This window comes from Charadrius vociferus, unplaced genomic scaffold, assembly GCF_000708025.1.
Source record: "Charadrius vociferus isolate BGI_N301 unplaced genomic scaffold, ASM70802v2 scaffold731, whole genome shotgun sequence".
Lineage (NCBI taxonomy): Eukaryota > Metazoa > Chordata > Aves > Charadriiformes > Charadriidae > Charadrius > Charadrius vociferus.
In genome coordinates, this window is record NW_009646854.1 from 728,478 (window position 1) to 751,189 (window position 22,712).

The 22,712-nt window shown below is 37.9% G+C and overlaps 1 protein-coding gene across 4 annotated transcripts in view; it reads right to left on the reverse strand.

Annotated features, from left to right (window-relative positions):
- The window catches only part of PDE4D (phosphodiesterase 4D, cAMP-specific), a 370,935-nt gene that overhangs the window by 91,820 nt on the left and 256,403 nt on the right, over positions 1 to 22,712 (reverse strand). For all 4 annotated transcript variants that reach the window (XM_009894268.1, XM_009894269.1, XM_009894272.1 and 1 more), the window contains exons 3-5: positions 17,442 to 17,478; positions 12,365 to 12,438; positions 11,079 to 11,128 (exon numbers count right to left, since the gene is read on the reverse strand). In XM_009894268.1, coding sequence (XP_009892570.1) covers positions 11,079 to 11,128; positions 12,365 to 12,438; positions 17,442 to 17,478 — 161 coding nt within the window. The remainder of the gene's footprint in view (positions 1 to 11,078; positions 11,129 to 12,364; positions 12,439 to 17,441; positions 17,479 to 22,712) is intronic.

A 22,712-nucleotide genomic window follows, 5' to 3' on the forward strand; every position in this document is an offset into this window, starting at 1 on the left:
GCATTCCTGGCACAAAGAAGTCTGCTCCTGAACAAGACGGAGCTGAATCTTCTTAACTGTGAGCTGATTAAGGACTATGATAAAAACCCCAAAATTTTTCAGTTCTGTTAACAGAAAGCAAGAGTCCTAGAGCTGTGCAAACCTGCCTAAGTGCTATGGCTTGGATTTGATTAGGAAATTTTAAATAAGTCATATCCCAGTGCTTTTAATATTTCAAGTGAAAGCTCTCCAGTAAGAACTGCTGACTTTTTCAGTGCCTCCTATCATTTTCTCCAATGTCCCAGAAGCAAGTCTGGTAAATTCCTTGTTGCACATCTTCCTGTGCTTCCGCTAGGAAATACCTTACGATATTTGGGACTATCTTAGGCTGCCCACTTCTAGTGCCTCTATTATGGCTACTGACACCAAAATAATGTCTACTGGGTGACTCTCAAGGTCTTGCCTAGGCACTTTGGGGGTTAGAGATTCCACAGAGCATTTGGATTGCCTGAGATGCCTGCCTGCCTGCATGCCCGCCCGACTGTGCAGAAAGCCTGTGGTTCAGAGGGATTTGGCATACTGAGCCAACTAACTGGAAGCAGGAAACACAGGGGCACATCTGAACACATGACTAAGGTGTGCCCACCGCCTTCTGTGCTGACCAGTTACTTCCGTACTTCCTGATTGCCACCACCAAAGGTCTTCTGAGGTGAGTCACCTAACATAGGAAAAAAAGGTCTTTCTGCATAAAGATGTTAGAACTCCTGGCCTAGGAGTAGAAGCCTGAGTTTTAGGCATTTCTGATTCTTGAATTTTTTGATGCCAGTTCCTGAGAAAGTACAGTTGGCACAAGTCGATTTCCCTAGTACGCCGGACCTGGAATTACTCCTTCCAGCTGAAGATGAGTCACTTTGCAGAATGCAATGCAAAATGCATGAGGTCAGAGAGAGAATGAGCAAAAGGGAGGCTGTCCCTGTTGTCTGGTGATGAGGTCACTCCTGGAGAAGATGTTGTGCCAGGGGCAGGTCCTAAAGCACGAGCACGAGTCCTAGGGTAATTTGTTCCTTTTATCCGAGCATGGACAAAAGACGATGTGGAGGGATCTGTAGAACTTCCAAGTCCATAAGAGAAGAGCTATTATTCTTGCTTGTCTCTAGGGCTGTCTGACCGTTGCTGCTGGCTGCTCTGATTCACTGCTTTGTTCAGGCTCTACACTTAAGAGCCTGCATATAATAAAAGCAGAACTCAGGCACTTTAATGGGTGATCTCAATGTACCCCTTAATTTTTAAATGGGTACTCGGTAAAGTGAATAGGCTTTAATGGACCAGTTTCTCTGTAACCTGTTAATGGAAAAGAGATCTACTTTCAAATCTATCTTTTTAATTGGACAGAAGATAATGTATCACTGATCAGAGATGTCAGAAGCTGGATGAAGTGTGAAACGAAGATGCACTCAGACTGCATCCAACTGTCATACCAGAAGCCACATCTGCAGAGTTTTATTTTCTATATTCATCACCCAATGAGCTGCATTTGTAACAGGAACGAGAAAAATGACATAGGCAGGAGTCCTATGTCTCTTTCTGATTCTTCTCATCTCAGTCCCACAAACCAAACCACCTTTCACTCTCTTCAGTTGTTCTGCTGTTGTTATCGATACGGTAAATGCAGCCTGGGGTCACGTACAGTTCTCAACCACCAGTGACCGTAAGTGACACAGCCAGGCTGCAAGGAGAAGAAGCAGCACACAAAGCTTATCATCCTGACTGTCTTTCCACTAAAATGGATGGTTTGGGTGACATGGAGATATAGGGACTTTTACTGATGCAGCAAAACATGAGATGATTTTAAACCTAAGAAGGAAAGATCTATGTTGGGTTGCATATCAAATTATTGATGTGGAGATGGGTAATGCTTCATGTCTTCTTTTTAAACTGATCACTATTCTAATTCCAAAATGTGTGAGTCTATTTCGAAATCAAGGCTGTACTACACTGCAGTCCTGAGGAAAAGTAACCTGAAGTGGTGGATGAAGCTTAGGAGCAGAGGTCAGCCCCATGCTGCCTTCTCATCTTTATGCACCTTGATAACCTAACCACCGTTTCCACTAAAACAGACTGTTAAAAGATTAAAAATCATACATAAGGGCCAAGGACCAAGTGTCTACATACTGCAAAACAACTACAGTTATTTTCTAATTGTTGATTCAGATGGATAGTTTCAATTACATGGACATTCTTGCCAGGGATATTTTAAACTAAGATTGTAATTCTCTGCTTAAGTAATTTCCTGTTTTATGAAAGCTTACACATTTCACTATCCAGTATCAGTGTTGAAATGCAAAACAAAAGGTGTGTGTAATAATGGGGAAAATGCGTATTTTCATAACACATGTTAATTAGCATTTGTAAGTAACATAATGTAAACCACCATTTTGCAATTAGTATAGTCAGGACAAGCCATTGTTAAAACATCTTAGGTGATACTGAAAACTGTTAGATTTCTTATACTTCTACTGTATAGAAAGCCTGCATTTTTTCAGGATTTTTCTACAGTACTGTGCAGTAATCAAATGTGAGATTATTCTATTTTATACCCTGGTTTTATTCACTTCCTTGAATGTGAGATGATACATAAACAGCTTATGTTGCTCAAAACCACATCAAACCTCTTCCTGCTGTTCTGCCTCAAGAAAATTAATTACTGTTTAACAAACCCACTGAACTTAAAGGAGCACTACATAAAGTTTTCATTTGGAACCTCTCATTCAGTTAGAAAAGTTTTGCAACATTAATTAAAGGTCTACAAATCAAGATGGAGAAAGCATTCAGGAAGCCTTCCTAGTTGTATCCTGTCAATAACAATCTCTTCCCTAAACCAAGAGAAGGGCTGAACTGGGGGCATGAATACTATTCTCTTGAAGACAGAAATACAATTTAATAGTTATAGTTTCAAATGACCCATTTTAAGCACGTATTTTTTCATTAGAGCGCATGACAGCGCTGCACAAACTGTGACAGAGCAAGCTAGTTTTTCATAGAAAATAAGCAAAGATGACCTCCATTTATGAATACTAAGTGCCCACAAACTCTGTATGTAAAAGGAGAGAAGCTGCTAGTTCACTCCCACAGGTGACAAAGTGACTGTGCAAGCCTGTGTGGGGAGCAGACTCCTGTCTCTCCCATTCCCGGCTGGGTTGCTGCTTATGTTGTTTACTATGGGCAGGAGACGTATGACTTTCAGTCCGAGTGTAATTTGTGCCCTGTATCTCACAAAGCAATAAGATTTTCTTTTTATTGTGGATAAGAAGGCTGTAAATGAGATAACTCTCCTTTTAGCTATCATGACCTAGAAAAGACCTTTAATGATTAACTGAAAAGAACAGCTCATGTAAATATCGCTGTTTTCCAATCTTTTATTTATGCAAAATATTATTGATAGTTTAAAAAAAAAATAATATACAGGCCTCTTTGAAGTACTTTGTACAGCAGTGATGGAGGTTTGGTTCAACTCCACGGAAGCTGACGATTGTCAATCCTTTATTCAAATTTTTTGTTGGAAAACCGTGAGCTCATTTTGCAAATAGAATAGCTGAAACTAGCTAGAACAAACGACATCTGCATTGCTAATTGTTACTGAACTACATGAACCAGCTAGAGGAATTTCACTGGAAGCTAAATCTATATTCGGTCTGGATTGCACAAAATAAATCTTGTTTCTTTTTATATGCTATCTGAATTGCACAAGAAAAAAATGCTAGTCCATAATGCATCATCCCAAATATTCAACAGTATAATTTATTTTCTCAAACTGAAGCTTGACACATACATTCATAGCAGAGCTTATCACATAAATGTGAATTGGGTTCTGATCTAAAAAGACAACAGAATGGAATACTTTCTAGGTTCAGATGTATCTTAGATTTTACCAGCAACTGCAATATCGCCACCCATCAAAATAAACCTATTCGAGAAGGCACTGTACACCATGTAGACCAGTCATGTAGTTTTTAATCCTCCTTCGATCTCAACCATCTGTTTCTGCTGTCCTTTCAGGATGTAAAGCCCTGAGATCAGTACCTTACATAACTCCAAAACTGAACAGGGATGCAGACCACAAATAAAATTCAATATTATATAACAACAGCTTCATGCAAAATTCACAAAGCCTTTTGAAACTGCATTCTATATAAAGTACTACCGATCTTCTGATTGCGTTCTTATTTTATGTATTAATACTAGATCTAGATTGATTGATCCAAATAGTGGATTAATCAGACCAGTGTTAATTGTTTTAAGTTATGATAAAATAGATTTTTTCTGACAAAAAATATGGGTCTTTCCTCTCTTCAGCATTTTTGTCCATAGTTTCAAATTGCCTGAGTTTCAAAACTTGATGCCACTGTGGATGCTTAAAGGCTGTCAGAAGTACCAGCAGCAAAAGAAAGCAACAACTGAACAGAAGAATTGTCCTTACATATTGATCTGTGCCATACAGAGTTCTAGGTAACACCAACAATATTTCATTTTATTTTATTTTATTTTATTTTATTTAGAAAAGAAATAACTTCTTCATAGAGGATGGCTAAGTTCTGAAAGGATGTTGAATACATGAAAGGGCAATAGGATTGCATAGATAATTAAAGGAATAGTCATGCAAGAAACCAGGATAAATAAGTCAGCTCTGAATTCTACAATGTTTTTTTGTGTCGAGTACTTCAATTTAATATAAAATAGAATATTAGGCATGGGATGTGAATTGGTAAGAGGCCTTTTGTTTATAAAGGCAGGAGCTGAGGTGGATAGAAATAACAAAATTATAAATATTTATCTATCTGATTAAAAGTGACAAGTAGTATTTACATGTATATGTACTATGGGTACTATGGGTATTTTTAGGACTCCATTAATATGAACAGTTTAATGTAAGTATATAACCTTCCACATAGTTTTCCTTCAGTTTGTCAGTTCCTCTCTCTTGTTCTGCTGCTCGTCACATAGCATAAAATCCACACCAAAATGTTTTTTTTTTGGTCTATCAGAAAACAGTTGTAATGAATATGGCTGTCTTCACATAGTTCAAATAAAGGGGGAATTTCAAAATCATTTGCAGAAGTTAAAAGGACACATTTAACTGACTTTTGATAAGAATTCTGGTCCGAAATGCATCATATTCCCCCTAGGAAGTAAACTGAGGTGGACTGGCATGTGTGTGCCAGTGACTTTTGTGCTTATAGAGCACTTGTAATGATTGAATTCCCCCACTGGTGATATAGACCGTTAACCTGCCCTGAGTCTGCAGATACACATCTGCTAATTTCTGAAATAATAGATGGCATTTACCACATACTGAAAGATATGAAAATGCTGCAAATCACAATAACACTTGAAAATATAAGCATCTGCAGTATTTACCCTGAAATTAAAATAACTGCCTGAGATGAATTAAATTAGTTCAAAATATCCATAGGTGTATAGGTGTAAGAAAAAGTACAAAGAACAGAACATTTACATATCTTCAATATACGGTACAAAGAACAAAGGCCATTTTATCAAAAACATTCCGTTTAAAACCAGTGTGTCAGGTTTCCCCAATGCTTCAGGAAAGCACCCTTTACTCAATACACTTGAGCGCGGATTCCAGAAGATTTTACCTCACCTCTGCCAAAAGTCTGGCAGTGCAGTTTACCATAGTTTACTTCTCTGTAATAAGATTAAAATATATTCAGTGAGCAAATTAGGTAGGAGTGGGACGTTCTCATTATAACTGTAATCCTGCTGACTAAATCTAGAGGAGTAATTACATCTTAAATAGGGCATGTTTTTTATATTTGCCTAAATCTGGGTACAAAATCTAAGGTGTTTAGCATTTTAAAATGTGACACTGATACTGTATGATGAGATTTATTTTGTTAAAAATCTGAAATATTCTGTAATTGTAAGTCTCCGTTTTCATAGGCGTTAGGATCCCCTCAATCCCATATACCCACTCCCAAGCTACTGGCAATTACCCCAGTATTGCATGAATTAACCTCTGCAAGATAAGCATTTTTGGGGGTTTTTTTTGGTCCACTTTATTCCCTGCTGTGCTCCGGCAGAATCCCAGACACAGGAAAGAATAAACACCATTTGGATTATTGAGGACATCTCCATGCAGTGATGCACTGTACAGTCCAGTCAGGCCCTGGAAGAGTCAGGAGCGTATGTAACGCTTTGCATTCTGGACTTTTGAACAGTTTAAAGCATATCAAGAATGTTACTTCTTATTGAACAAGGATTTATTCTAATTCTATCCTGTTATTCAATAAAATCTTTTAGTTACAGAACTGGTACGAGTGAGACACATTTGTATATAGGTCTACGCACTCAAAATAATCTATTGTTCTCAAAGACATAAGATGTGACCTACTGATTTTCATCCGTAACCTTTGTTTTTTCTTGTTTTGTCCAGCTGCTTGTATTTAGAAGTTTAGTCTGTACGAATATAGATGTTTAGCTTACCATAGTGATATTTGTTTAAGTGTATCACACTGAAAGACAGGAGCATAATCTTTAATTAATTAATTACTTAATTATTAAATAAGGATTGATTACACTGTCAATGTAATAAAATAAAATCTCTAGCAAAAGACTGGTAGATCCCATTTCACAACCATAAACTAAATTGGGAAGCCTGAAGCTAATAAATACAAATCATGAAACGCGTTGGACAAAGGCCATGAAAATCATTCAAGAAATTCCATTTAATTGGCAGGATATTGATTTCTGCTGGATTTAAGATGCAGATCCATACATGTAAAGGGTGCAACTCAAGTCCAATAAGAAGCAATGAAAGCATGGAGTAGCAAATTAATTTAGTTAGATTTATAACCTCATAATCTTTTTTGTATACATGACAAAATCTGAAGGGGTTTTCGTGACACTAAAACACATGCTTCCTATGTTTTAATAAGTGAAATATAGAGGTATTTGATAGCTTGTTGTTGAATAATTCCATGTATTTCCTCTATCTGATGAAACAGGTTTGGGTTAGTTTTTGATGTAAAATTATAAAGTGTGAATAACTTCTAAAAAGCGCAATTTTGCAATTATGATTTACATGACTTTTTTGTCACATATACAAGTCTTCACTTAAAGGTCTTTTAGCACTGCATTTGTAATATAAAGGGCCAAGTTATGTAACCCACAGTTAAGTCCATTTCAAAGCTATTAGTATGAATTAGGTATTATGTCTATCTAATGTATGTGTATATATGAATCAGAACCTCTGTCTGTGATTTCAGCTTGACTAAGACCAGTTAATCAGTAGTTGTAATAAAATTTGTAGGCCTCAGAAACTCATTCTTTTGGGCAGACTCACCTCCTTCTGCATGCAGAATCTTTGCACATAAAAGGAGCTGCCAGACTGAGTTTGCAAATTGTCATTATTGGACAGAGAAACTGTGGGATCTCCTATCTATTTAAATTTGACACACATCAAGACAGACCTTAGATGGTTCCTTCCTAATTCAAATTACTTGATTTAGAAATGCAAATTTTAGAACTGTATTAACCAAAAGCTATCTAATGCCTGCTCACTTTTTCATCAGCTAAAAATTAAAACATGCAAGCTCAATCCTTGAGTCACAGCTAGTTTCATTTATTTTTTTTTAAATGAAACATTATTTATAATTCACTGGTTGTGTTAGGAGAATTAATATCCTTGAAATGAATACTTGACATAAAACACCATTCATATCACTGCCTGGAAAATGTGACTCACAGTGAGAGGAACCCCTCTTCTGGTTGAAGCACGGAACACCGCACATGGAAATGCTACAGCAAATAGGGGGTTATCCCAGGCTGGTCTCTGTTGCCGGAGAGAGATGTCACTTTCAGGGAGCAATTAGTCTCCCCTTAAAGAAGACCTCTAACATAAGTCAGTTTGCATGCCTGCTTAGTCACACTGACTATAGAGGGACTCGGAAGTGCCTCGACAAAATAGATATCTACATCCTAGGTGCCTAAAGCAGGTAAGAAAAGTGCCATCTAAGAAGTCTGTTGTGACATGAAGAGCTCCCACCTCCTACCCCCTAATTTGTCTGCAAAAGGCACACTCAGCATGCTATAGCATTCTTGGCTGACATTGAGGATCAGGTATGCCATTCGTGCTTATTAGCTTCTTTTGACACAGTTTCCAAAAGGAATTCATGTGGATATATTGAATAGAAGAGACCATATTTTGATCATCAACTTCTACATATTTACACTGAAAAATCACTGCAAATTTTAAGGTCACCATGGTTGATATTGCCTCTAAAAATCTGAACATTTGATTCCTGTGCTGCTTCACTTTTCAATTCCAGTTTCTTACTTTTTGCTAATGCATTTTCTCCTACATTTATGCCTCAGGGCGAATTCTTAAAATAGTAAATGGGAGAATATTGCTTTTGCTATTTTAGTCACTTTGCTCTACCAAATCCCTTTTCATCTTTCTCTTATCATTTTCCCTGTATCTTTTGCAGTAGTCCCCTTTCACTACCCTTTTGCTTTCTGTGACCTTTCCTCTCCTCAGATAGAGTCTTGTCAAAGACTCTCTTCCAGGAAGCTTAGCAACATAAACCCTCCATCTTAAGTGTCTGTTCCTGGTTTAGCATTGACATAGTTCAGTGACACTGCCTTCCAGGCAACTAGTTTGTTACACCGGTGATCAGTTCTTGCTGAGTTTGCGAGCTGAGCCATGTGTATGATGTGATGGGGCCCTACCTGTCTGGTGTATTCCTCTGGATACTCCATGACATGAACTCTGAGAACAGCAGGACTAAATAGCGTTTGAAAGGGTTTTCAATTATTCTGTGAAGAGCAGGAAAAGTGTTTGTAATATATCTTCCTTCTTGGCATAGTGCTGTAGTGCAACATGTTTTACTAGGATTTTACATGTTGCAAGAAAGCACCTACGCATACTTCTGCAATTATGCCATGACATTTGTTGCTATGGCAATATCAAAAACAGTGTATGACTAAGAACGAGCAAACCCATTCAGGCAAAATAGTATCCATCCTCAATCCCATTCAACAGTCCAAATGAATTGTAGCCATTTTCATGCTTTATAGTGGCTTAATATCTTTCCTGCATCATTAAAGTCTTTTAGCCTCTTATATCCACTGCATACAGGCCCCAGTTCAATGCATAATTTGGGCACAGCAATTCCATCAGCAACTCTGAGAAATCAGATTAAACCAAATTAGATTAAATTATCCTTACTATTCTTTGCCTTCTTTTGTTCCTTTAAATTTCTTGGCACAGAAGCATTTTCTAGATTAGCTGCAGCACTGAGTACACCACCTTCCTTCTAATCATTAAAACTTCAGATGATTTATTGCCTCTGACATGCAGAGTTCACTCTGGGGATTAACTGAATGGAAACCTTCAGGTCAGGGGGTATTTAAGAAGAGCAACAGTAACTTCCAGCAAAGTATGTCTTAGGTCCTGCTGTCTGAGCATCTTCTCCTGCGGGAGAAAAGAAGCTGACCTCAGGCAAAAAACTGTGGGAGAGCACATAAGGTAGGCTCGCTGTGTGTTCACATGCATGGATATCTTCTCTTCTGGATATCACATTTTGTTTTACTGTCAAGGATTTTACTGTGTTAAAGGCTTTCTAAAGTTAGTCCCCTGGAATCAAAGAAGCAGCCCTATTTTCCAGTATCTCTCTTCCAGTTAAGATAAGAGACTTCTGGATGACTGCATTGTATGAGACAAATCCCACAATAAAAATAGGTGTAATATCTATCAATAACTGAAATGTCTCATGGAGAGTAATTTAAAACCAACCTTCAAAATTACCTCTTAAAGGAATACATTAACAAAGGGTTATGATTATAATTGCATTATATCATAAATAAGCACTTACCTGTCTCCCCTCCCTATTTATTTAATTACCATGAATTTAAGTCAGATTGCAGAACATTCTTAACTAGGGGTGCTTTTCTGTTTATAGAATGAAGATTTAACACTTTGTTCCCTCAAGAGCCCTACACACAAATGCTCAGAATACTTGATGAGTTCCTAGAACAATAAAATTATACAGAACTGACAAGACTGGGTCTTTTAGAGGTAAATATGGATGAAAAAAAACTAACAATGTTAATACATTCCAGAAACTATTGAACACGACCAAGCCGCACTTCTCCTCAAAATAGCTGAAGTACTGTTTCTTTCTTGAGTTACAAGCCTATTATACACTTAAAAAGACAAGAGCTATTCTGAAAATGCTGGAAATGTTAAGTTTTCAGTTTAAATGCTAAATTGCCTGTTTAGTAAATGTCTGTATACTTTGATCAAGAGGCAAAGCAAATGCTCTTTCATTCTGCCAACACGCTATAGAGAATGTAACTACCTGGAAAATTACACAATGAAAGAACACATGGATTAACATGATGTAAACAACATGAGGTCAGATAAGGTATGTTCCCATAAAGATGTCCAAGACCAAGTTGCCACAATAATAATACCCAAAAGTGTCACAGCATATAACTTTCAAAAGTGTTCACATAATTGGTAACGCCAGTCATTTTTCAAGTTAATGTTTTTTTAGAAATAATAGTGTCGTTTACAAAGGAATTATTTTTCTCTTACACACCTTCAAATGTTCTAGAAATAGAATTTATCATTGTAAATCAGAAAAGTCAGTTTTGCAAATTTCTCCTTATTGTCTAAGGGCTTGTAATGGGGTGGCTTTGTCTCAGTGCAACTACAGAACTCCATGTCACAAAAAGATAGATGCATTCCTCATACCAGCTCTTTCTAAAGCACTTTATTGCAAGAAGTTGCTAATGAGGGTAATCATGACATGGGCGCACACGGCTATATAAGAAAAAGCCATAATTTGGCAAAGAACTTAAATTAAAATACAAAAGCTAACATGATACAACACTAGAAGTCATCAATTTGAGTCATCACATGACTCAAATCCTCTTTAATAAAACAGATATAAGGATATGAAACAATATAAGGTTATTATAAAATGCATTTTTCAGTGAGACTTTTTATAAATAAATAGTAAATTTAGAAACCCCTGATGTTTTCACAGAGAATTTTTAGTCATATTAATTACTCTTACCTGTTATAGTTGCTTTGTTAATAGATGGTTGGTTACACATTGGTGATCGTCTGTTTAAAAGAAAAGAAAAAAAAGGTATGAGCCTGATAAACTCACAGATGACTGAATCCTTGAATAATATAATAGAAAATACATTTCTTTGGGAAGTTATCTGGGGCTGGAATACTCTGGCATTGCCAAAGAAAAAGTTCATTTAGAACAGGTATTTCTTTCTATTGTAGAGGGGAATTCACAACTGACCCTGAAACCTCTCTACAGACTAGGAACTCCAAGAGAGGAATATTTTAGGAATTTACAAGTTCATTAAAAACCCACCTAATCATACCTAGAGGTTACACCTAGCTTGAAGTTTGGTTTATATACATAATTATTATTCTTTGAACATGGCTTGCACTGGCCCTGTTCTCTGACCTGAAATACTTTTTTTTTTTTTTAATGATTTTTCAGTCTATTATTTTGCATGTACATTTCACACATTACATTCTGTATGCCTTTCACAATAATCTTTAGAGCAAACAGCTCAGTGGATTGCTTTTCCTTTTGAAGAAAACTAGAAGTTGCTGGTCTGACACAGCAGCACAGGGATGCGTGAACGTTGGCAAGCAGGGGCCACATAGGGTCCACATATTCCAACCAAGGGGGCTGGAAATATCTTTTTGTGGCACTGCATAAGCAGTGGTAGGCAGCTGCCTTTGGAATGCTAATTACTTCTAAGTTCTAGAGACGCATACTTTGGGTGAGGGAAATGACTCCACTACAAAATTGGCCAGTGTAGCTAACGTTAATGTTAACTGTGACGCTGTAACACGATGGGAGAAAGATCATATTTATAATATCTCTTTTATAACCATGAACTCATGTGGATAAGTGGGATATCGTTATCTTGGATGAGTTAGGCAGAGTTCTAGGTTCAGATCACGCAAGTAGCTCACAATGAGTGTAGCTGTCTGCTCACTTTGGTTCATGTGCAAGACTCAGACTCTGCCTGAATGATCATCTTTGAATGATCTTTGACATATGACTAATTTATTGAAAATCATATAAATTGCACAAAACCACTCCAAGTTTATGCAAGGACAGCAATGCAACAGCAATTAGTAGGCAAGGGGATTGTTGTCTCAGCTATTAAGTATAGCAACTTCAAGGGATTAATAAACTCATTACTCATCACGTTTCATGCAGGTTTGGTGACACAGACTGAAATTGGTAACATCTGATTGTTATTCTTAGTTTACATTTTTTAACTATCACTGAAAAAAGTTCAGCAGCCAAAAATTGACACTCACTTGCTGGGTGCCCGATCTTGTAAATTGGTTAATGCAGCAAAGTTATTCCGTACAGTACGCAGGCTGGCCAGCACCTGGAACAGAAAAAATGGTTTTAGTCTAAATTTCTGCACAGGTGAGACTGATTTATCTCCGCTCCACTATGCTGAAACAAAAAGGAAAGGACATTGCAAATAAACTGTAAAAGGTTTCCTGGGTTGGTTTGTCTGAAGTCTTTGACCATTATTTAACAACAACATGTCTGTATTACAAGGGCAATAGTTTATTTCTTTTTTTTTTTTTTCCTCATAAACAACTCATTATTTGTTTAAAGACAGACTTACTTGAAGAGGAGGAAAGTTTTTCACAGAATACTACTTAGTTCTCTAAAATGACCATAAAAGCATTCGTGTTTGAAAGATAATAGCCCATTCAGGCCTAATACTTCATGCATAAGAAATGATTACAGAATTTTCCATTTTCAGTTCAGCCCCCACAAACCTCAAATGACAAAGGGAATGAGATTGTCTAGACTGCCAGCAAAAATAAAAGTGGCTCCTTTAAGGGCTGCAGTTGGTTTGGGGACAGCGCAGAAGGCTCGAGTAAGAGCAAGGTATAACCTGAGCAGGTGGGAAATGTCTGCAGGCTCTTACGAGGTTTGCACATTGTGAAAGACGACAGAAATGAAGTACTTCCTTTCGGGACTGAATTTCATGCAAGACAGCAGCTAGCAGAGGCAGTAGAGGAGTGTTTTCTTGTTGTAAGTGACATGGGCACTCTTTTCTGAAGGCAGCTAGGTAAATGCAACAAATTTTGCACCATGTAGGGATAATAAGATGCACCTCTCTGACTAGGGAGAGGCAGTTCAGCTGATGTCAGAGAGGAACCATGAGTTGTTTGGAACCAGACTGGGAATGGGAGGGGGCAACAGCACTAATCACTGGTGTGTCTTTGCAGGAGTTGCCCGTTGTTGTTTCTCAGCCCAGACTGGGTTGGTTCCCTGGTGAACCCGTTCTAGGAATAACAAAGGCGGGAATGGGAATTTGGGTTCCAGAGGTCTGAGTTGAGGAAGATACAACCCTCTTCTCATGGCCCCTTAAGTTTACACATGAGGTGGGAAGGGGATAGGAGGCTGAAGATAAAAGAAGGATTTAGTGAAAGCTTGTAACAGACAGAAAATATTCAGGAGAGAATAATGACTGGCAGAGTTCAAGCTATTGTAGGTAATTCCCAAATGAGTTAAGATAATAAAAGTACATTTGTTGCCTAATTAGACAGTGTTATTTCATTATGTTTTCCTTTCCAAAGATCAGGAGGCAAACTCACATATTTTATATTCAGCACCAAATAAAAATAATTATATATGCCATAAAATTTGCATGATCAGGGTACAGTAACACTAACAAATATTGTGTATAGATGTTAGATATGCACAGATGGAAGTCAGGCATGAACTAAGCAGAAGGGGAAAGAAGATCTTGGAGCTCACAAATTCAAAAATGAATACACGAAACACAAATAAAAACTGCTGAAGTATGAAAATATTGTAAAAGGAAAGGACAAGTTGAAGGTAGAAGAAGAAGGAAAACATAAATGGCAAAAAATGGGCCTACTAAGGTAAGACACATTTTAGTGACTGCTGTCCATTTTCAGTTCTCTTCGTTCAATCTGCCTGGGTTCAGTTTATGTGTGCCAGTACGCTGAGGCAGCTTGTACGTCTTCTATTATCAGAGAAACCTATCTACGTGGCTACCAGCGTTGTCTGAAGCCATGAAAAAATGCAGTTGGTTTTCCTGTCTGCAAGTTCCTACTCAATAAACCCTGCTGGACTCAAATTGGCTGCATATTCAGGTGCACTGAGATTTGGGAGCATGTGCAAGGGTAGCTAAGTGACTCCTTACTGGATGATCTCAGGTACAGCCGTGCTTATTAGGTCTGCCTCTACGGGACTGCAATGAATGACTGTGTACCTGCTGTACGGGGCTGAGTTTCAGAAAGGTTAGTAGGCTGGGCATGCTGCCACGTGAAAACATGAACCTACATGGATCTGAAAATACATCATGAAAACATGGATCTGAAATAACAGGACATTTAGCACCTGGGGTGCTGGAGAAAGAAGCGTGCAGCGCTGCAAGGTTGCTTGGGGCCAGTTACAAGTGGAGGCTAATGAGCTTTGCTGGAGCCATGCTCGGGTCTCTCAAGAGCTGTGAGGGAGTCTTTCTACCGTGTCTACCACTATGCACATTGATGAAATTTTTCCACTGTCTGAGATATTACGAATCTCTCCTTTTTCAGAAAGCAGAGACTTGACCGTTTGGTTTGTACGTCCTTCTGTTTGGTCTTCTGGCAGGTAAGATAACTGTTTCGTAGGTCCGGGAATGAAGCGTCCAGCATCTGCCCAGCATCCCAGCTGCTTTAGCACACATGCACATATTTTGACAGTTTCTGCAAGTGCAAGGTGTCCCCACATACATAGCAATGAATGTAAAAGTGACAGCAAAAACTTTGGCCATTGGCTACCGTGGAGCTAAACAACTTGATTTAGTGGATAAAGGCATTAATATTTTTAAGTCTATTACAAGTACATAAAATAATGTTTCAATTTTTCATTATAATCTGCTTTAAGTGACAGTTTCTCTGTCCACAAAGGTTCCACTTGTGCTTAATGTTTCTAGTGTTAGATTTGCGAGCAAAAAGCAACCAGTCACCTGCAAACCTCTTTACATTTAATCTTTAAGTAAATAATACTATTTTCAACATTGCTATATACAAACAGTTGCAAGTGAATTAAAAAGATCAAACTTTTTTTTTTATCACAAAAAAACTACAGAATTGGTACTCAAATTTCAAATCACTCTAATGATTTTATTTTGAAAAGCAAAACTCTACAAATAATTAAATTACAGCAGTTGCTGTATATTACAATAAAGGGAAATGCAACTAATAATATCCTTGTGATAGATTTTGTAATTTTAGCTTAAAAATTCCACTCTGGTAAAAATAGTAAATTATCTTGTCCTGGGGCTGGATTCTATGTGGGGGACACAGCATGTCACCCTGCCTCCAGTTAACAAATGCAGCTGCACTGCCATGGTGATGTGTTGAGTAGAAACTGAAATGCTAAAATTGGAACTATTACCACCAGGTGGCTCATGATCAGATGAAACAAGCCTTCTGATCAACTGAAGAAAATACGGATGGTTTGAAATAACTGGAACACGTGTTCCACGTGCCATGATCTACCACCACCAGGAAGCCCCGAATGGATTAATTTGCTGCTTTGGCTGTTTGCAACACAAAAAAAGCACATATATGATGAAATACTGCTCTAGGAAGATGTTAAAAGGGTGGTTTGTATGATGTATAGACATTGTACTGGCACATGTGATCCAATTTCTGAAATCCTGAGTGAGGTCCTAATACTGCTAACACAACTCAGAGGGGCAGGCTCTGTGCTTCGCTGCCGATGCAGTCTGTGAGCATGGGATTTGCATATTCAAATCACTTTTAGATAAGGGCTACGTTCTTCCTAAGGGTCTAATCAGATGTCACTTCCCCTCTATTAGACACGCTCTCTCAACTGCATCTCAATTCCCCCTGTGTCAGGGAATGCGATAGGTGGTAACTCACTCTGTGACGGCTCTTTCTCCTGTTCAATGCAAAGGAAAACAGGTTGATTTAAACCCCTGCTAACAGAGTTTTACACTGAAATACTAAAAGCTCTCAAATAATCAATTATGGCACCTTGGTGCAAGTAGCAATAACATTCAACTGCTCCTGCTCTAATTGGTGAAGCATGTCCATCAATGCCAACAAGAATACAAAACTGCCCTTAAAAGCAGTAAGGTGTTTTGTCCCAGGAAAAAAAATATGCACGATCGGGGTGTAATGTTTGCTGGTTTTCTAAGCATATTATAACCTGTCTTATCTATGTGGCATAATTTGTAATAAAAATTCAGATGACAATGAACATGGACTCATCTATAGTAAATATTATTGGATTGCTTGACCACCATAGAATTTGTTATTTTTCTGTTTTCTGTTTCTGGGTTTTTATGTTTCCTGGGGAACTAAAACCATAAGTGGTTTTACTTTTTTTTTCCTCTCATTTTTCCTGTAATTTTTTCTCTTCCATTATTGCTGAAGTAAATTTACCATTTAGGACATCTTAAAGTATTCTTAGAAAAGGCCCTGGCTTAATCTTTTCTCTGCTAATAAAAGATGAAGCTATTCTTCCTATTAAGGATTTGATCAGCCAGTGTTTTATAAACACTGTATCTGTTTACATTATAATTAAATATATAATAACCTATTAAATTAATATTAATTGTTTCAGCAGCTGATCATTAGACCAAAGCAACTGGCATATTCAGACTGAAGCTGGACAGTTTCTTCTTATTTGACACTGCTGTGTGACTCAACCTTACTTTTTCCATTCACCTTCAATCACATATGAGTTCCAGATTTATTTCCCCCCCCTGTAGTTACACTGAATTAACTTTCATTCCTATCTATTACAGGGTAAAACCTATCATCATGAGTTCAGGGAATATCAATGTTAAATTCTCATATGTGACAACACAGCTCTATTGCTAAAAAATGTGGAGTTTCAATCTAAATTATATAGATTTTTGAGCTGATACTTCATAAAACAGAATCTGAATGGAAAAATCAAACAAATAGAGATGTTTTTGTAAAGGAAGGTAAGTATTCTGGGTAAAACTTATCTTGCATCTAAAAAGTTACCTTGTATTGAATGTATAAAGGATGTTCAAAAGGAGAAATTGTAATTATAAAAAGCAGGAGAATAACAAAGAGCACAGGTTTGTCTTCATCATGACTGTCTGCTTCAGTATTTGAAGAGATCAGACAAAGGTGTTCATTGTGTTGTTGCACTCCAACTTTTCACATAATCAAAAAGCATTAAGAAAGAGAGAGACAGATAACAGAGTGGGAGGTTTATGACTGTACGTTTGGACAGCTTTTTCCTGTTTCAAGCAATATACCTTACATAATATAAACAACAGAAAACAATTGGTTTGGCCATTTGGCTTTTAAATTGCAAGATCATGTGAGAAAATGGCAAAATTTTGCCTACCTGAGCAAATGGTGTCACAATCAAGTCATCTCCATGTCTGAAAAAATGAGCAGAGTTTTAAGTTAGGTATTACTGAAAACTTATCCCGCTGCTTTAACAGAAAGAAAATCAGGTTTTACAATGCACTGTAGGTAACTCCAGTTTTATTCTTCAGCAGTTAATCACTACCGCTGCTTTACACATCCTTTGAAAAGTAAATATCAACTTAGTTATTGCCCAACCGCCTGGCATGTCTATGGAATGGCTGATGAACCAGCCCGTTTCTGTGCTGCGGGTTGGGCAGGTGACCAACTGCCCAGGACTGCTCTGCAGAGATTTCACCCCAAAGGATGAAAGTGAAAATACCGAAAGCAACCCCATTAAGGGCTACTAGCAGGCTTGTGAGGGCTGGGCGGGCGAGTAACAGCAGGTGGCTGGGCAGCACATCGCAGACAAATAAAAACCTGGTAAAACTTTCAAACTGACTCACACCTCTGTAGCTATAGGGGGTGTGACCGCGTGTGTGCTGTTGCTGTGGCAACCTCACCCACGCCACGGGGTGACGTATGGGCAAGGTGCTGGGATGACGCACTGTAGGGGAGAAAGGAGGAAGGGAAAAAGGGGTTCCTTCACTTCAGCATCAAAAGCTGCCACTTGAAGCATTTTCCAAAACACATAGTCTTGTAAATGCAAGTAGGATGAAGGGCTGTCGAGCTAAAGAGTAGCATCAGTAGCACTGATGATACGGAGTCAGACCTTTCCAGGGGACCGCGGGGACAGGGAAAACTTGGAGTTTTCAGTGATCGTATTCAGTATACAGCAGCAATCAAGATGAAAAGAAATTTTCCAAAACCAAAAATACAATATGACTCCATTTTTAATTCTCCTGTATTTCCCTGCAGTGAATTTATCATGATGAATTACAAGTTGCAGCTTTCAGCGGAAATTACCATTGCTTTGGTGCTATTTTAACGTTATTTGAGTGTAAGCACAAAAAACGAGTATTTAATAGATTTCAAGTCCATCAAAATCTAATCAGAAAAAGGCTTTCTGATAAATGGAGAAATTTGATCTGTGTTTGAGTTGCTACACCATCATTCTTATACACTGTCCACAAGAGAGTAATGTTTTTGGAGATATTGCACGAACCGAATAAAAAAGCAGTAAGCACAACCAGAGAGTCTGTAAGAACAAAACAAAACTCCCCAGTATTAAAAATTATCATAACGCTTAATATCTCTGTAGCCATTTTTACTACCATCTCTTTTATTTCTGTTAGTTGAAATAGAGAAACAGATTTTTACAGACCCTATGCAAGAAGTCTGCACTTTTAACAGGGTCTTTGCAGGAATGTTTGCTTCAGGTGAAACCACAGTCCCAGCCTGGCTGGAAAGCATGGGAGCCGGATACTCAAACCAAACCAGAAGAAACATGGTACCATGGGGGTAACTCAGAGGCTTTAATCACCCAATAAAGCCAAATCCAAACAGTTATTATAGACATCATGAATGAGTCCAGGGAATTAACAAGGGAGTTAATACCCAGCTGAATTTTGTACTTCTTCACGTTTTCATTGGGTCATGAAAACTTCAGGAAATGTCCTAGATTATCATTTCTGATCAGGATTGCTTAATGAGTTACACAACTAAACAAAGGTTTCAACAGAAGATAAGCCACATCCATCTTTTCCTTTTCTCTCCTGTTCTCCACTTAAACAGCCATAGTGTGAATATGTACGACACCTCACTTCCAGAAAAATTATGCTCTTTGTCTTCAAATTCTGTGAAATTGTATTATCTGCTGTGTGACAGCTGGCTTACCTGTCCCTCTAAAATCTGTTAATTTCTTCCCTTTTTAAAGAACATTTTTACTACTTGCACATAGCTACCCATTTTCTTTTCTGTTTTGACACTTTAAAGAGGCACAGCTGTGTAGAGCAAGGAATCCTGTGTTAGTCATCTGAATGACTTCTGCAAAGATGGAAGAGCCTAGAGCCTCAAGTAAATTATTTGCCAGTCTTCCTCACACCTGCCCACTTTACCTATTACTCAGGTTGTTTAAGCAAAAAGCAAACAAAGGGTTGAGCAAATTCTTAGAAATGAGTGTGGGATTCTTTTAAGCTATCAAATTCTGCACAGAAACTGTACCTAAAATAAATACGTAAACCCATTTTTTACTGATCTAGTCTAATTCCCACATTTGGAAATGATGAAGGCACAGAATCCTGGGGATGAAAAGTTTTACAAGTAGCAGCAGGACTGGACAAAAACCAAAACCATTAAATTGCTTCTACCTGTAAATAAGCCAGGTAGAACAGAGCTAGTTCTTTCTAGCATCACAAGCATCTGTCAGTGGCAAACGCTCTGAATGCTCTAACATATGATACAAATGCACAAAATATTCAGGAGTGCTTCAAATTCCCAGGTAACTGCTACAACGTAGTTATTAACTGTCAAAGTACAGAGTGGGAAAACTATGAAAATAGTGTGGTCCTTCTTCTCACCATCTCTTGTGGGCTTCCTTACTGGAGGTGGTACTTTCTTGCTCTTCTTTCCATTCATTCAGTGCCCCTGTTTGCCACTCCTTGAATGCTGAGGCACTTCTAAAAGGCAACAGATAGATGTTTCTGGGCTTTCTGCCCTAGAGGTGTTTTTTTTTCTTTTCTGTAAAATAGCATGACCCTGCTCCTCTAGTTTTCAAGCTTCATTCTACTTGAGCTCTGGCTGGACTGCATTTCACTGGAGAACACTGATAAAATACTGTAGCTTATTTTTTGAGGAGGCATCATTAAATATTAATTTAATGCACCGAAATCAACCTGGGATTCAATTTTCACTTTTGAAATGCCCCTTGTGCAAAGAGCAACAATTACAGAAATTATCATTATTTTGTTGAAAGCATGATACTGAAAGTACAGATATCCACAGCTTTCGCAAAGCAGTTCAGCATGCACCAGCCCCACTTGGACAAAAAAGCAATTGCATAGTGTGGTGAGTAATCTTTAATCCACACTGGGTCAGGAAATTTGGAAAAAGTGAGAGTGCTCAAAAAGGGAGCAGACATATCTAAAGCAGCTGAGGGTTTTTTTGTACAGAAGAGCAAGAACGTATGATTCAATCCAAGTGCTATTGATCCACAGCGTACTGCAGTGTAGTAAACACTACAATGTATGAGTGTCCTGCTGTTTTCTTTTCAGATGATATGGAAGTTGAGAGATGATTCTGTCTGGATTCTGGACAGGACAGTGCCACACATCTGCATACAGAAGCAGCAACAGGGCATGTAAACCCTGTGTAATATATCACAAGCTTCTAAGTATAGACAGAGCTGTTAACCTTTAAGGTTAGAAGAAATTGTGCACATCAGTGTTAGACTCCTTTAACTAGAACGCCTGGCATACTTGTTCACATGTTCATTTCTCAAAGGAAAGACAGATTTGAAAGCAGAATAATTTTCACAGGGCCCCAAAATTTAAAATTATCAAATCCACCACCACCCAAAAAGACTGCTAAAGCAGACAGTCCACATCCGAGGAATTGCTGCTACATAAAACACAGGCCAAATTTCCATTAGCAGATAAAAGATTATGTAACGCATTGCAAGTTATTTACCATGTTAAAGCAATGAAGCCTGGCCTTCTGCAAATTTTCTGAGTTTTCCTTCCTAACCTTTCCTATGGGACATACTTGAACTCACCCCGTATAACCTATGATGGTCCCCACCCTGGAGAAGAGATAAAAGTGCTATGTTAAATCAGAAGTTAGATGAACATGTTCAGCTGACTGTTGCCAAATAAAAAGTACAAAAAATTTGCTTCCTTTCCTCAAGATTGGCATTAATTTGTCTCTTTTATCCCAATTACAGGTCAGTAATTAACTTTGCCCCCACTAAAAAGGAACTTAGAGATGCATGCATGGACAGACAGAGAAGCAGGCAGGAAGATTAACACAAGGATAGACAGAGTGACTGCATAACCTTTATTTCTTAATTAAGTTGGGATAATTTAATATAATCATCTAATAAGAGGAGTAGCTAGAGAGACATTCTGCAGACCTGCTAGGATACACTTAAAAAAGAGAGGGTGTTTTTTTAATGTGGGCAGAAAAAAGTCAAGATACCCATTAAGGAAAAATGAGTTCCAACCTTAAAGACCACTAGAAATGTGAGTCTGCACTTGCCAGTGTGGAGCTTCACGGAGAAGCTCCTGAATAAGGTTTATCTTTGTAAAGGCCATAGTGAACTCAGATTAAGACTTTCTAGACACATGTGAAGAATGCCAAGTGAGTGATCTTGAGGACATGTATTGCAGATGGGAGCCATAAAGAGGATAAATAAGAGCTCTGTTTAAATAGAGCGGGGGAAATGTACGAAACATATTTACACCAATTTGATACATACCTTTTCATAGACAAGATGTGGTCAAAATAAAATTCTTGGTGAAACTTGATACAATTCTTATAGCATAAATTATGACTGGTGGAAAGAATCTTGATGCTTTGTATCAGTTTAAAGCATGATCTTTATAACTGATTTGCCACATTTGAATGAAAAACTCACGTATCTCCCCAGGATAAGTACTGGCTGAGGATGCCAGTCAGGCTTTAAATCCAACTGGCATAGTCTGTGTTGGATTCTCTGGCTGCAAACTTGGGACATAGCCTATTTGAAAAAATAAGGCTTCCAACAGACTTTGGAAAAGCCCTAGGGGACAGTGGCTGTCTGGAATTCCTGCACTGTGCTCCACAGCAATAACTAAGGCTTTTGTCACATTGTCACAAGAATGGACTTAATTTTTACAGAGTTGTTTTGAAGCATTTTTTATTTTTTATTTTTAATATAGAAACATAGCAAACATAAAAGCAACGGAAAATCCATACTGTCTACACACAATGTACAAGACTGGAAAGAAGATCAACATGAAAGTAGTCTTCTATTTGAACCAGAAAATCTATCGCAGCCTCCTTTTTCGGTGTAAACATCTAAATTTGGATTAAACATCACATCCACTCATTTCTGTATACAAGGCTGATTCAGACTTACTGTTCAATAACATGCTATAAATACAGCTTAGATGAGACATTCATGTTTTCCTTGCACATATGCTGGAACACAAATAAACCATGTGCAAAACCACAAATGCAGAACAGAGAGTAAGGTGATGGTGTGATGGTTTATCCTAATTCCTAGGGTTTTTTTTTCTACCCCAATAACATTTTATAGGTGAAGCCAAATAAACACACAAGAAACATATGAATTAGGTATGCTGAAAATATCCGTGTTGCTCAGATTCAG